This window comes from Theobroma cacao, chromosome 10 (genome assembly GCF_053813885.1).
Source record: "Theobroma cacao isolate CCN51 chromosome 10, ASM5381388v1, whole genome shotgun sequence".
Taxonomy (NCBI): Eukaryota; Viridiplantae; Streptophyta; class Magnoliopsida; order Malvales; family Malvaceae; genus Theobroma; species Theobroma cacao.
Genome location: NC_142648.1, coordinates 1,113,171 through 1,128,498, shown reverse-complemented (window position 1 = coordinate 1,128,498; position 15,328 = coordinate 1,113,171). Strand labels below are relative to the sequence as shown.

The 15,328-nt window shown below is 34.5% G+C and overlaps 1 protein-coding gene across 1 annotated transcript; it reads left to right on the top strand.

The window, feature by feature from the left end:
• The first annotated feature begins 11,101 nt into the window (after nt 1-11,101).
• Nucleotides 11,102-15,054, top strand: LOC18585905 (uncharacterized). The gene is made up of 2 exons (XM_007008974.3): nt 11,102-13,970; nt 14,477-15,054. Exons 1-2 carry the CDS (start codon nt 11,315-11,317, stop codon nt 14,872-14,874), a joined length of 3,054 nt encoding a protein of 1,017 aa, XP_007009036.3. The 5' UTR covers nt 11,102-11,314; the 3' UTR covers nt 14,875-15,054.
• The last annotated feature ends 274 nt before the right edge of the window (nt 15,055-15,328 follow it).

Genomic DNA, 15,328 nt, shown 5'->3' with positions numbered 1-15,328 from the left:
CTGCAGATTTGCAGCTAATGGAGTGGATGCAGGCTTGCATTCATTCATTCTGAACTTCTTCAGTAGATTGAAAGCATACTTCCTTTGATGGATAAAAACTAGTCATCAGATTGAATAATTTCTAGTCCAAGAAAATAGGTCATCAACCTCAAATCTGTCATCTCAAATTCTTGCATGATTTCTTGTTTGAATCTAGCCATAAGTGAGCTATTTGGACTTGTAAAAAGTATGTGATCCACATAAATAGAGACTACAATTTACTACTGGCAACCAAAATCTCTTATGTACAATGTTAGTTCATTGTCACTACGGATGAAACCTTTTTTGCACAAGTAGGAATCAATTCGCCCATACCGAGCACGAGGAGCTTGCTTCATGCCATAGAGTGCCTTGTTTAACTTATAAACCATGTCTTCTTTTCCAAGTTCTGTGAAGCCTTGTGGTTGCTCAATATAAACATCTTCTTCAAGTATGCCATTTAAAAAAGCTGATTTAACATCGAAGTGCCATATCTACCACCTTTCTTTAGCTACAAGTGCAACTAATAATCTGACAGTGTCATGTCCTGCAACAGGGGCAAAGGTACAGTATAATCAATACCATATTCTTAAGCAAAACCTTTAACTACTAATTAAGCGTTCAGCTTATTGACAGTGCCATTAGGATTTACTTTGGTCCTAAAGATCCACTTGACCTTAATTACTTTGTGATAGGTTGGTCTTTGAACAAGTTGCCATGTTTTATTCTTTTTTATCATCTCGAGCTCAATTTGCATTGCCTTTCTCCAATTATTAGATTTGAAGGCTTCATTAAATGATGAAGGTTCAATCATGGCCACATGACACCTCTGATATATTTCTTGAAGGCTTCCAGTTCCTCAAACAAGCAAGTGATCCACATATTCTTCATTTATTAATTCAGCTGGAGCAATTTCACTATCATCAACAATTCTCAAGTCATTTGACAACTCAATTTCTTTGGAGATCCAATTCCATCTTTTGTTTTCTACGAAATCCACATCTCTGTAAGTAAAAACTTTTCTTCTTATTACATCAAAGAGTCGATAACCCTTACTTGATTCACTGAGTTCGAGATGGATAACAACTCTAGATTTTTCATCAAGCTTTTATCTTTTACATTTTGGAATATGTGCAAAAGCTATACATCCAAATACCTTACAGCTACTCACCGATGGTTTAACACCATACCATGACTCATGTGGAGTCTCATTTGCAAGAACTTTGGTGCAAATGATATTTAACAAATCATTGGCAGCGTCATTGCCTCAGCTCAGAAAATTTTTGGTAGTTTTTTTTCAAAAACTAAACATCTAGCCATCTTAAGCAAAGTCCTATTCTTTCTTTCAGCTACTCCATTTTGTTGTGGATTGTAGAGAATTGTGAGCTAAGTGTTTTATGCCACACTTAACCAAGTATCTTTCAAACTCATTAGAGACATATTCATCTCCATCGTCTGTTCTAAGTGTCTTAATTGATTTTCCAGCTTGATTATCAATAAACACTTTGAACTTAACAAAGCAATTGAACACCTCAGACTTTTGCTTAAGAAAATAAACCCAACTGAATCTAGATTTATCATCAATGAAGGTGAGATAGTACTTACTGCCATTGAATGATTGCTTAGAGAAGGGACCTTCTACATCCGAACGCACTAACTCTAACTTGTCAGCAGCTCTCCATGTGCTCTGTTTTGGAAAAGCTTTTCTGGTTTGTTTCCCATACTTACATGTATCACACAATTATCCTGTCTTGATCATGCTAGGACGACCTTCAGCCAGATTTAAATGATGCCATGTGCTCCAAGGAATCATGGTTCACATGACCAAGCCTTTTATGCCATAATTTAGTGTGATTAGTTAAGCATTGGTAAGCTTGATGATGTGTTTCCTTCCAATCTAAAGGAAAACACTTGTTCTTCATGCCAACAAAGAACAACTTCTTACCACTAGGATCAAATACAGTGCACAAATTGTCCACAAACACAAGTTAATAATGCTCTTCAAGTAACTGCCCAACACTAAGCAAGTTATAGCTCACTTTTGGTGAATAAAAAACATTAGGAATTTTCTTCATACCTTTAACAGTTTCCACTTCAACTGTGCCTCTTCCACAAATCTTAAGAAATTCCCCATTTCCAATTTCAACTTGAGATTTGAAGTTTCGGCCCAAGTTAGCAAAAATGTTGTTATTGCCAGTGATGTGATTCGAACATGCACTATCAATGAACCATATCTCATTATTCTTTGAAACTTCAAATATATTGGCCATGAATAAAACTTCTTCTGTCTCCTTTTTGTGTTCAACCACTGTTGCATTTTCATCTTGGTGGTTTGCTTTGGTCTTGCAAACCTTCTCGACATGGCCAAGCTAATTGCAGGTACTTCATCTCACATTCAGCCTGAACCAGCAATATTTGTTAAGATGATTTCGTTTTTTGCAGTGTTGGCATAGAGGGTATTTTCCATTTGGTCTTCTTTTTTCCATTTCTTTCTTCTTGGTGCCACTGTTAGCACCTCTTTTGTGCTTTATCAGCAAGGCACTTTCAGTCTTATCATCACTTCTCGTGGCTCTTCTATGTTCTTAGGCCTGGAGAGCGTTGACAAGCTTTGTCATGATGAGAGTTGAGAGATCTTTGGAGTTCTCCAATGATGAGATCTTGGACTCAAATTTTTTAGGTAGACTTATTAATATTTTGTTGACTATTCTTATCTCATTCAACTCTTCACTGAGAAGCCTTAGCTGATTAACTATTTTCATAACCTTATCATTATAATCTTTTATCGATTCCTCATCTTTCATCCTTAATACCTCAAACTCCTTCCATAAATTAAGCACCTGCATCAGCCGTGTACGGGCACTTCCCTAGTATTGCTCCTTAAGCTTGTCTCATGCTTCCTTGGCTGTCTCACAGGCCATTATGTGAGTGAAGATGGAATCTGAAACTACCGAGTGTATGCAAGATAGTGCCCTGTATCTTTTAGGAACTTCCTTATTATGTTGCTTGATTTGTGCAACAGTAGGATCTTTCCTTAACTTCGGTGGCTCACTCCCAGTTTCTACAACTTTCCACAAATCAAAAGCTTTTAAATAGGCTTTCATTTTAACACTCCATATGGGAAAGTTTTCACTTGTAAAAATAGGTGGTGAAGGTGAATTGAAGTTGAAGGAAGCCATTGAATTTTTCTTGTTGGTTTCGAGTTTTAGGAGTTCAAACTTGGTTTTTCTTTGTTTTGAAGGTAAAAGGAAAAAGGAAATTTCACAGATCCCTTAAGATCCTTAGGGGCTTCGATACCTTGTTAACAAATTGAGAAAGGAAAGGATAAAGAAAAAGCTTAAGATGAAATATAAGCAAACCAGAGGCTGAATTGAGCTATATTCATCAGAACATCTTAGCCTTTTAAAGCTAAAGTACAAGAGAGAGAAACCATAACTGAACAAGAAATTCAAACTGACAACTAATGCCACTAACAACATGTAAAGAAAGAAAACTAACAAAAACTGTATGCAAATTTAAAATCCTAAATAAGTATTCCTAGTATGCTAGTTAATTCTAACGATGCTTTGGGTGTGGGGCCTTAAACTTGAGAAAACTTTTTCTTGGTGCCAATAGCCTAGCTGGTACTTTTCCTCTCTCAATTCACAGTCTTTCTTTTTTGGAAATGATTGACTTGGCTATGAACTATTTCTCAAGGAGTCTTGTAACTGTACTAGGTATTCCTTTTCTAAATCTTCGAGTCTTTAGTATTGAATTATTGGAACTATTCCAAGGTTAATTAACATGTCTAATCTAGAGATGTTTAACATTGAGTCGAATGGTGTCAACGGATTTATTCCTAACGATTTAGGAAACCTCAAGAATCTTAAAGGGTTCCAAATTGGCAACAACTACTTTGGAAATGGAAAGACAGGAGACATGGATTTTCTTTCTTCTTTGAGCATTTGTAGCCTATTACAAATTTTGGAACTACACGGGAATTGTTTTGGTGGCCTGTTGCCAGAATCCAATTTATCAATCCATTTCAACATGCTTTTTATGGGATTTAGTTAAATCTTGGGAAATATTCTGGATGGGATTGGTAATCTTGTTAACCTAAATCTTCTAGATATGAGGAGAAATGCCCTGATGGGCACCCTACCAACTTTTATTAGGAAGCTTCAAAATCTTGAAACATTGCTTCTTGGTCGGAATAACTTCTCAGGTGAAATCCTGTACTTTATTGACAATTTTTCTCGTTTGTTTGAACTTATTTTATATGGTAACAATTTTGAAGGACGAATTCCACTTGTCCTTAGAAATTGCAAAAAAATTCAAAACTTCGATCTTACTAGAAATAAACTTAGTGGTAGTATACCAGAGCAACTATTGGGTGCTTTTACAAGTTTGATTTGGGTTAACATATCTTTCAACTCATTGACCAGTCCCTTTCAATCAGATTTTGGAAATCTAAAGAACTTGAAAAGATTATATGTTTATGAAAATAAATTGTCCGGTGAAATTCCAAAGATACTTGATAAGTGTTCTACATTAGCGTCACTTGATATGGCGAGAAACTTCTTTCAAGGTAGCCTTCCCTTGTCTTTTGGCTCGTTGAAATCTCTTGAAATTTAAAATCTTTCCTGCAATAATTTGTGTGGCACCATACCACATAAACTAGAAGAAATTCCACATTTAAGTAGTTTGAACTTTTCTGTAATCACTTGGAGGGTGAAGTTCCTAAAGGAGGAGTTTTCAATAAATCTAGTGGATTTTCGATTGTGGGAAACAAAAACCTTTGTGGAGGGATACTTGAAATAAAGCTCCCAAAGTGCAACAAGCAGAAGCTAAGGAAAAAGGGGAATGCTCTATTAGCCAAAGCCATCATTGTTATGATCCTTCGCATTCTATTTGCCTCTATTTTGGTTGTGTTTTTTGCGTTCGTTTTTGCAAACAAAGGTTTGGAAAGAAACTTATTCTTGTAACTTTGTTTGGTGATAGCTACTTACGGGTATCCTCCAAAAAGCTTTTGCAAGCATTTGGTGGTTTTGCATCTTCCTACTTGATTGGTGTGGGAAGTTTTGGCTCTGTCTATAAAAGTGTTCTCCATCAGTAAGAAAAACCTGTTGCAGTGAAGGTATTGAACCTTCAAAACTGTGATGCTTCAAAGAGCTTCAGGGCTGAATGCAAGGCTGAGGAAAGTTCGACATTGGAATCTTCTGAAAATTATAACTTCCTGCTCAAGCATTGATTACCAAGGCAATGATTTCAAGGCTTTATTTTCGAATTCATCCCTACTGGTAGTTTGGACAGTTGGCTTTATGAGCAACATGAGTCAAGGTATTTGAACTTTGTTCAAAGGTTTGACATAGCCATAGATTTAGCCAATGCGATAAATTACCTTCATCACAACTGCGTGTAATACCCCAAAAAAATTCTACTTAATTAATTATGTTACAAAAAATTAGTAATTACTAAGTTATGATCTATATTAAATAAATAAATAAATATAAGATAAGTCCAACTTTTTATAATTGCAATTATTACTTTGAATTTATTAATAAAGAGAGAATAGAATAAGGGTCTTTTAGCGAATATAGTAGTTTTGTTAGTGTCAGCTTTTATCACAATTTAAGGAAAGGCAATTACATTATCATGTTTAAAGGAAAACCGTCTAAGGAAGTTAAAAAAAATAGTTTTACAATATCACGTTTAGACGAGGAAAAGAAGTTAGAGAAGTTAACCCAATTTGATATCATCTTAAGAGAAAGGCAGTTTGAAGAAGAAAACCATTTGAGAGAAACTAATCCTGGAGAAGAAGGAGAAAGATAGAAAAAGCAAAAATCTATTCAAGATAGCAGTGGTTAAGGTATGATTAGGCTTTAACTTACGAAAATTGTATTTTTTGCATAGTTCGAAATAAAATACCCTAAAATTTGTTTATGTTTCTTTAACTTTAATTCAAATCCGATACCATTCCGGTGACTTTCCGATAGCATGATGGGTACCAATGGAAAGGTCTTAAAAAGTCTTTCCCATGGTTTTTGTAGCATCTTGTTTGGCTTTGTGGTTAAAAATGTATGAATTTTTAAAATTGGCTAGAAACCTCACTTTCAATAGTTTTGATGACCCAACTTTGGGTCACCGGTACTGCACATTCTGATAATGTTTTGAGTCATTTCTTTGAGGACTTTTGTAGTATGAAATGTGATATTTAATTTAGTGTTAATGGCTCAGTTAGGGGCCTTTTGTGTTAAGAGAATCGAAACCTCAAAATAGGCTCACTGAATCTGAAAACCTAGAAATATGAGTATTTCAGTGATTGATTTTGTAACTTCTAACTTCTAAAAATTGTGTCTCTGATGATCTTTAATTCTAAAATGAATTTGGGTTTTAAAGTATGTTATGTAAGGTTCAATTTAATGCTTATTACACCTTCGGTTTCAACTTAGGTTGGAAGCTGTAAGTGCTTGAAGTAAGCCAAACAATCATGAAAGTTTACAAATCCAAAAGTTACGAAAATTTATTTTTAATTATTTCGAAAGTTATTCTTGGCCCATATTCTACCTATTTGGCTAGGAATCTAAGAAATTTAAGCTATTTGAATTTTAGTGAATTTTTGAATGAATAAATATTTATTTAACAAATTATTTTTTTTGAATTGGCATATTTTGGAAATTTATTAGAAATCTTCAAAAACTAAATTTTGATTTGTATTTAATGTATTTTCACCTAACCTCATATTGTTAATAATTTTGCACTATAACCTATAAGTTTCTAAGTTTTGAATGTTTTATGTATTTATATATTATTAAGAAAATCAATTTTAATTTTGAATCAAAATTAGTTTTGGTTAGTGAAAGAAATGCTACACCCTAAATGCTTTAGAATGACCAGTAGGGAGTCATGGTTTGTTTTGATAAGTAGTAGTGTTGATTTCTAATTCCAAGTACTTTGAATTAATAGGCTTCAACAGGATTTTGATTCTTTGTCTTTTGGTTTTGGTTGAGTGAATCAAGTAAGTGACTGATATCCCTTCTGTGTTTTCACACTTTAAAATTTACCTCAATATGATTTTCGTACTTGTATATGATATTTTGTCCTATGGTTTGTTAAATCAGGTGAGCATGCTAATAAATGTAAGTAAATATGATCTCTATGCTGATTTTTGGAATATGATTTCGATTTTGTACTGGAACGTGATTTTTATCAATGTATGCATATATGACTATTTTTGTGAATATTTAGTTTGAAACGATTATATTTTTGATATGCATGAGATATATTTTGAGAAAACGGATACACTATTTTGTGAAATTTGGGTAATCTAAAATTATGTTTAGTTTTGTCTCCTGCTATGGCTATGCTATGACCCTGCCAATGGGAGTTAAATGTTGGTCATGTCGATATGTATTTTGTGATTAGAGATCAATCTCCCAACCGCACCATCGATTACAGAATAGTGGTATTTGTGATATCTGTTCAATGTAGCTAATGGTTGCTTTTGATATACTTCTGACTCATGCCACTAGGGCATGCCACTGGGGTTAACTGCGGTTCTGATTTTGACCCGTGCTATTGTGGTTACTTGTGGTTTTATTATTGACCTATGCCACAAGGGTTAAATGTAGTCATAGCATGTTACAGGAGACCAATAAAAATATGAAATTAGTGTGAAATTATGTTTTGTTCTGTTATCAGAAAGTTTCAAAATTTTGTTAGCTATGTTATTTGAAGTGAAATTATATTGACTTTTTGGTAATTTGAAAATGAAATTTTGAAATATATGTTTTTGAATGAGATTATAAAAAATTCTATTTTGATACCTATATGTGTATTAGTATTTTTGAGCCTAAATGTTTTGAGCATACTTAACCCGGCTGAAGGGATGTCAATTACTTGCTAAGTGGTTGTACTCATTCCTATAATCTCATCATTTTATACATTTCAACATTTTGCATGTTTGGGAGTTAAACTTGCTTGGCAAGAGTTTTGGTTAAATAGATTAATGTATGTCCTTGGATATTTATAAGCTTTGATATGAGTATTCAGTTTTTAGTTTGTTAAGTAAATGTTAGCTAAATGAGAAATTTGTATCTTTTGGAGAATTTTATTTTAATATTATATTTGGAGAATTGAGATTTTGTAAAGTGTAAATTTTGAAAAGAATGTGGAAGTATTATATTTGATTAAGTATGATATTGTTGCCTTACATGTTTATGGGATTCATCTCATAAGTATGTGACGTTTTTTATGTCTCAAAACCTTGGGTTTGAGGCGTGACACTGCAAGGTAGTAATTGTCCACTGTGATCTAAAGCCTTCCAATGTTTTTCTTGATGATGACATGGTTGCACATGTCACTGATTTTGGATTGGCTAAGCTCCTGTCTAGCGACACAAACACTGTGGGTAATGATCAAACAGGTTCCTCAATAATGAAAGGAACAATTAGTTATGTTCCCCTAGGTAAAATTTTATATATCTTCCTTCTGTTGAAAATTGTAATTGTACTCTAACAAAATCTTACAAATTTGACTTATAATCTGTAGCATTGCTATTTTCATGTTAATAGCCATTAAACCTCCTATCAAGTCAAATAAACCTTTATAACTAATTATTAACTTAGTTAAAATACCCATTATCATTTTGTGTCGTATGACGCTAACGTGAAATGCTAACATATTATAATTAATCATGATATGATATGTTGATATATTATAATTGATGATGACGTGATATGTTAATTTAACATGATAACATGACCATATGACTTTTATCATCCTCCACATTAATGTCATGTTAGACATTTTGATTAATGTCAATTTGTCAATCATTAGACATAAGGGCTTATTAGACCCAAAATAAAAGTATAAGAGTTTAATTGAGCACAATAAAAAAAATAAATGTTTATTTAAATTTTCTTAAATATTTTAAGGACTTTTTTAAAGATTATGCTTTTAACTCAATATTAATAATTAGTACCATAAAACTTTAGTGTGGGCAACTTAGTTTCCATTTCGTCATGGAAGTCTTCTCCCGTGAAACCCAATCCTTCATTGCGTGATATTGTTTAAACTTAAGTATGATATTGAGTGAGTTGAATGAGTCATCATGTGAATAAATTATGTACTAAGATAATTTTGAATGTTGGATGAGTTTTTCTCAACATTATTTACATAAATTTCTCTCTATAATGTTGTAATCAAGACTTGAAAAATTCAATTTTTTCACATCCCTTCACCATTCCAATTTTCTGATAATTCAAGTATATCTGAGATGGTCAAGGGTCCTGGATTCAGCAATATATTACATCAAATTATTATAAATCTGAACTAATCTTAACTAAAAATTTCTGTGGCTAGTTGCTTTCATAAGCAATCCCCATTGTCAAAAGCAGACACGAGAGTTCGAGCATAGTGTTGGTAAAGTATGGTGAGAAAAGGCCCTTACTTTATTAAGACTTTTTCGAGACTTCTCCAGTGGCGGTTGGTCTGGGTCTTGGATCAATGAAAAGTTGATTCTCGTTCAATTTTCTATCAACTTTGGGGAAAAAGAAAAATGATTAAGCAATTGAATGGGTGGTTCCTGATTGAAGCGAGTTGGGATTAAGCTGGCTTTTCTCTTTCGTATCTTTTCTCTTTCGGCTTTATTAAAGTAACTTTTTTCTTTGTCGATTTACTTTGGAAAATTATTAAAGACTATGGGGAAATTTTCCTGCTGGCTTGATTGATTAAGTATAATCTATACAAATTGATATAATGATAACTCTTGCACTTAATAAAAAAAAAAAACTTTGAAGTGTATGAATTTTCATAATTGAATTTTTATATTTTTATTGTACTCAATTAATTTTTTTATTTGTATCTAATTAAACATCTGTTCTATAAAATAATATATTATTTTACCTAATTGAGCTCTTATCTCATAAAAGAAAATATAACAATATTCCCAACAACTGTTCACTTGTTGTATACATGAAAGTTGAAGGGATGCATATATTGATTAAATACAACAAAATCGATGATGTGATATATCATGTCACAAGAAATTCCATATTATTAATTCTTGTTGTGTTTTGTCAGCAAATGACATGACAAATTTCATGTATATGTGAAGCTATCATTGCGTATAACATCCATTACATTTTTGTTAAGGGATAAGGACTTAATTGAGTAAAATAAAAGAATAGAGATTGGTTAATTGGATACAAATAAAAAAAAACCTAATTGAGTACAATAAAGATATAAAAACTTAATTACACAAAAAGCATATAGTTCGGAAAACATTTTTATTATTTTTATGCAACTCTTATATCATAGATTCAGAAGCTATGAAAATTTAATTTAATAGTAATAATTTAGTACTATAAAACTTTAGTATGGGCCATGTAGTTTACCTTTTCGTCATGGAAGTCTTCATCCGGTGAGCTCTAGAGCCAACTGTAGACTAGCTATGGAAAGTGATCAATGTTAAACTACTCGTACTAAATGCATTCAAGATTCATGTAATTATAATATTTTATTAATTCTTGGTAGTGTAGTTCCTGTTCTTGGTCAAAAGAGAAGAAGAAGTTCTGTTTCTAATCTATGGGGGACTGTTTTCTTGTAGCGAAGAACCATCCTTTTTGGGTGGAAGACTTTGACAGTCAATTTTATTTCTTGTTAACGTTCTGATTGGATATAGACGCTGATTTTCCATGTCCGTTTACTTATATGTATAGCTCTCATGGATGAAATTTCCAGCTGGGGCAAACGAGTAGTCTTCAGCTATGATGATTATGCCTATAGCTAACTGTTGAAAGATGGCTTCATCTTGCTGCTAAGCTGATTCAAAGGCTGATGGTTACAGGAAATTTATAGCTGCAAAAAAAAGAATGGCTTCCGTCGGTTGATGCTTATCAGTTTTATGTGTGATCTTTTTTTTGTTTATCAGCAATATTTTTTCTTTCAAATGCTGTGTCGTTTTACTTGTGCAGACGTTAGGTTGGTGTGGCTGTCTCTCTATGCACTATTCTTTTAGATGTTTATAGAGAACCAGGTGTCATCAGCTCACTGTCTATTTTGTCTCTTATGTAACCACCTATAAATACCATTTTTTCTCTTTGTTAAATGAAGAGTGTGTACAGCACACTGTTTTGTGCTCATCAAGAATTTTTCTCTTTCCTCGATAAGAATTTTCTCAGCTTCTCTGTTTTTTAGCTCATTCATTTTTCCAGATTTCTTAGTCAATCAACACTAACCAATTTGGGAGGACATGAACAGTTAAACCTGCTTGTTGCCCAATTCAATTCCTCTCCCCAACTAATTTTCTTCAAAGAAGATGGTTAACTTGCTTGTTTCCTTTGTTATTGTACTCAGCTTATTGGTAGCAGGATCCCTGAAATTTGCATTCGCCTTGGGGAACGAAACTGACAGAATAGCTTTGCTTTCTATAAAGGATCAACTTGTTGGTGCAGGAGCTCTCGATTCATGGAATGCTTCTCTCCACTTCTGTGAGTGGCAAGGTGTTACATGTGGTCGTCGCCACCGGAGGGTCACTGCTCTGGACTTGGATGGTTTGAAATTAGCTGGATCCTTGTCTCCTTCGATTGGCAATTTAACCTTCCTCAGCAAACTTAATCTGTCTGGTAATAGCTTGCGAGGTAACATACCCAAGGAAGTTGGCTACTTAAGGCGGTTGCGCGTTCTTCACCTGTTTCAAAACAATCTTCATGGAAAAATCCCTGTAGAGCTTGCCAATTGCTCAAAACTCCAAGCGATTGCTTTATTTTATAATGACCTCACTGGTGAAGTTCCTTTCCAGTTGGGTGATTTGCCGAACCTCATCATGCTCTCCTTAGGTGCCAACAATTTAGTTGGGGGTATTCCATCTTCTTTAGGAAACCTTTCATCATTGTGGAAGCTCTCGCTTGCTCATAATCATTTGGAGGGAAATATCCCTGATGCTCTGGGCAGGGCCTTAAACTTGAGAATTCTTTTTCTCGGGGTCAACAACCTGGCTGGTTCTTTTCCTCTCTTAGTTCACAATCTTTCTTCCTTGGAACAGATTGACTTGGCTGTGAACAACTTCTCAGGGAGTCTTGCAGCTATGACAGGTATTTCTTTTCCAAATCTTCGAGAATTTCTTGTTGGATTTAATCAATTAATTGGAACTATTCCAAGGTCAATATCTAATATGTCTAATCTGGAGGCATTGGACATTATTGACAATAGTTTCAGCGGATCTGTTCCTCAAGATTTGGGAAACCTCAAGAATCTTAAATGGTTTAATATAGGCGACAACAACTTTGGAAATGGGAAGACAAGAGACTTGGATTTTCTTTCTTCTTTGAGCAATTGTAGCCTATTACAATTTTTGAATATACAGAATAATCGATTTGTTGGCCTATTGCCACAATCCATAGGCAATTTATCAATCCAGCTCAGCATGCTTTTTATGGGATGGAACTCGATCTATGGAAATATTCCTGATGAAATTGGTAATCTTGTGGGCCTAACTCTTCTAGATATGAGGAGTACTGCCCTGGCGGGTACCCTTCCAACTTCTATTGGGAAGCTTCAAAATCTTGGAAGATTGTTTATCGGTTGGAATAACTTTTTAGGTGAAATCCCATCTTTTATTGGCAACCTTTCTCACTTGTTTGATTTTCTTTTAAACAATAACAATTTTGAAGGAAGAATTCCAGTTGCCCTTAGAAATTGTAAAAATATGCAATTCTTGGATATTGCCAAAAATAAACTTAGCGGTAGTATACCAGATCAACTATTTAATGCTTTTACAAATTTGGTTTTGGTCAACATGTCTTACAACTCATTGACCGGTCCCCTTCCATCAGATTTTGGTAACCTAAAGAACTTGGTAGAATTATATGTTTATGAAAATAAATTGTCTGGTGAAATTCCGAAAACACTTGGCGAGTGTTCTGAATTAACGATACTTGATATGGCTGGAAACTTCTTCCAAGGTAGCATTCCCTCGTCTTTTGGCTCTTTGAGATCTCTTGAATTGTTAAATCTTTCTCACAATAATCTATCAGGTACCATACCACATGAACTAGAAAAGCTTCCATTTTTAATCAGTTTGAACCTTTCTTTCAATCACTTCAAGGGTGAAGTTCCAAAAAGAGGGGTTTTCAATCAATCTAGTGCATTTTCAATTGTGGGAAACAAAAATCTTTGTGGTGGGATACTTGAAATAAAGCTCCCAAAGTGCATCAGTCAGGAGCCAAGGAAAAAGGGGAATGCTTTGTCGACCAAAGCCATCATTATTTTGATCCTTGGCATTCTAATTGCCTCTATTTTGGTCGTGCTTCTCTTCATTTGTTGTTGGGGACAAAGGTCTGGAAAGAAGCTTATCCTTGCAGGTTTGTTGGGTGATAGATACTTGCGGGTATCCTACAAAGAGCTTCTGCAAGCAACTGGTGGTTTTGCATCTTCCAACTTGATTGGTATGGGAAGTTTTGGCTCTGTGTATAAAGGAGTTCTTCATCAACAAGAAAAACCTGTTGCAGTGAAGGTACTAAACCTTCAAAATCGTGGCGCAGCAAAGAGCTTTACAGCTGAATGCAAGGCTTTAAGGAAAGTTCGACATCGCAATCTTCTCAAAATTATAACTTCCTGCTCAAGCATTGATTACCAAGGCAATGATTTCAAGGCTTTAGTTTTTGAATTCATCCCTAACGGTAGTTTGGACAGTTGGCTTCATGAGCAACATGAGTCAAGGTATTTGAACTTTGTTCAAAGGTTAGACATAGCCATAGATGTAGCCAATGCAACAGATTACCTTCATCACAATTGCGAGGTGGTAATTGTCCACTGTGATCTAAAGCCTTCCAATGTTCTTCTTGATGATGACATGGTTGCACATGTCACTGATTTTGGATTGGCTAAGCTCCTGTCTAGCGACACAGACACTATGGGCGATGATCAAACAGGTTCCTCAATGATGAAAGGAACAATTGGTTATGTTCCCCCAGGTAAAATTTTCATATCTTCCTTTATCTTTCTTAATTTTGTTTATGAGCTGTTTTTTAAATCGTCAAGGAAGCTTTATCAGCTTATTATACTTTTTTAAATGATTTGACTTATCAGAACATATTATAGAATCTTAGTCTTGATAACTAGCCCCATATATTTATAACATTCAACACTAGCTCAACAACTTAAAAGCTAAGCCACACGACTCTCAAAAGTTAAGCTCAAATTGCTTGCAGTGATAGATTTAGATCTGACATGGAATAAGATATTACACAATATCCCCTCTCCATACTCTTAAGCTGAAAAAATTATTTGAAAAAGTTCCCAATTCCTCACTCTAGCTTTGAGCTAGCATGCATGTGTTAAAATTGTTAAAAAGTTTTGTAAAGCCATTAAAACTTTTAAGTAATATAGATGCAAAATATCAAGTCTCAACTCTTAATTAGAGCTAAAAACAGATGGTTGGCATTTAAAGAAGTATTGAGTTTATAATAAATTGTGGCAGAATATGGCACGGGCGGGACAGTGTCCCCAGAAGGTGATATCTACAGCTATGGGATTCTGCTCTTAGAGATGATCACCAGAAGGAGACCAACGGATGGTATGTTTCATGGCAGCTTAAGCCTTCACAATTTCTGTAAGATGGCACTGCCTGATCGGTTGAAGGAGATTCTCGATTTTCACTTGCTCGCACAACTTAGTGAAAACAACGAGAGATCAAGAAGTCAACCGAACAGGGAAAGAGAGATGTTGGAGAGTTTGGTTTCTTTCACTAAAATAGGAGTTGCATGCTCTGCAGAAGCACCTGGTGAAAGAATGGGAATCAAAGATGCTATTACACAACTACTTGCTATCAAGGCAAGGTTGCTTCGCACTGGGATCCATAGAAGGGACAGGAGATAGGCAGCAGCAGCAGCTGGTGAATCGGAAGCAAACTTCTACTCAATGTTCTCAATGTTTTGTGTCAAGAATGGATATTTGAACTTTGTTTTGCTTGTCTTAGAATCGTTTGAACTAGAATTGTCTGCTGTGATTTCAAAAGACTTGGCTTTGGAAAGTGAAAACTATATTTGTGCTGTGAAATTTGTATCTATATTTGTCTGCTTTTATCCTTTTTTGATTCCTGAAGTCAATATTTTCCATTGGCTTAATTACAGAATGAGAGTGAATCGCTTCCAAGCTTTGTCTAATATGAGCTTGAGGGAAATTTGTATAATGATATCGGCTTCGATTTGCCCAACCTACAACAATTTGCTTTGGAGACAACAATCAACAGAATCTATTCCGATATCATCACCAAAATACTTCTCAGCTATAGAATGCGTTAGAAAAACTAGAGAGAACAATGAACCTATCA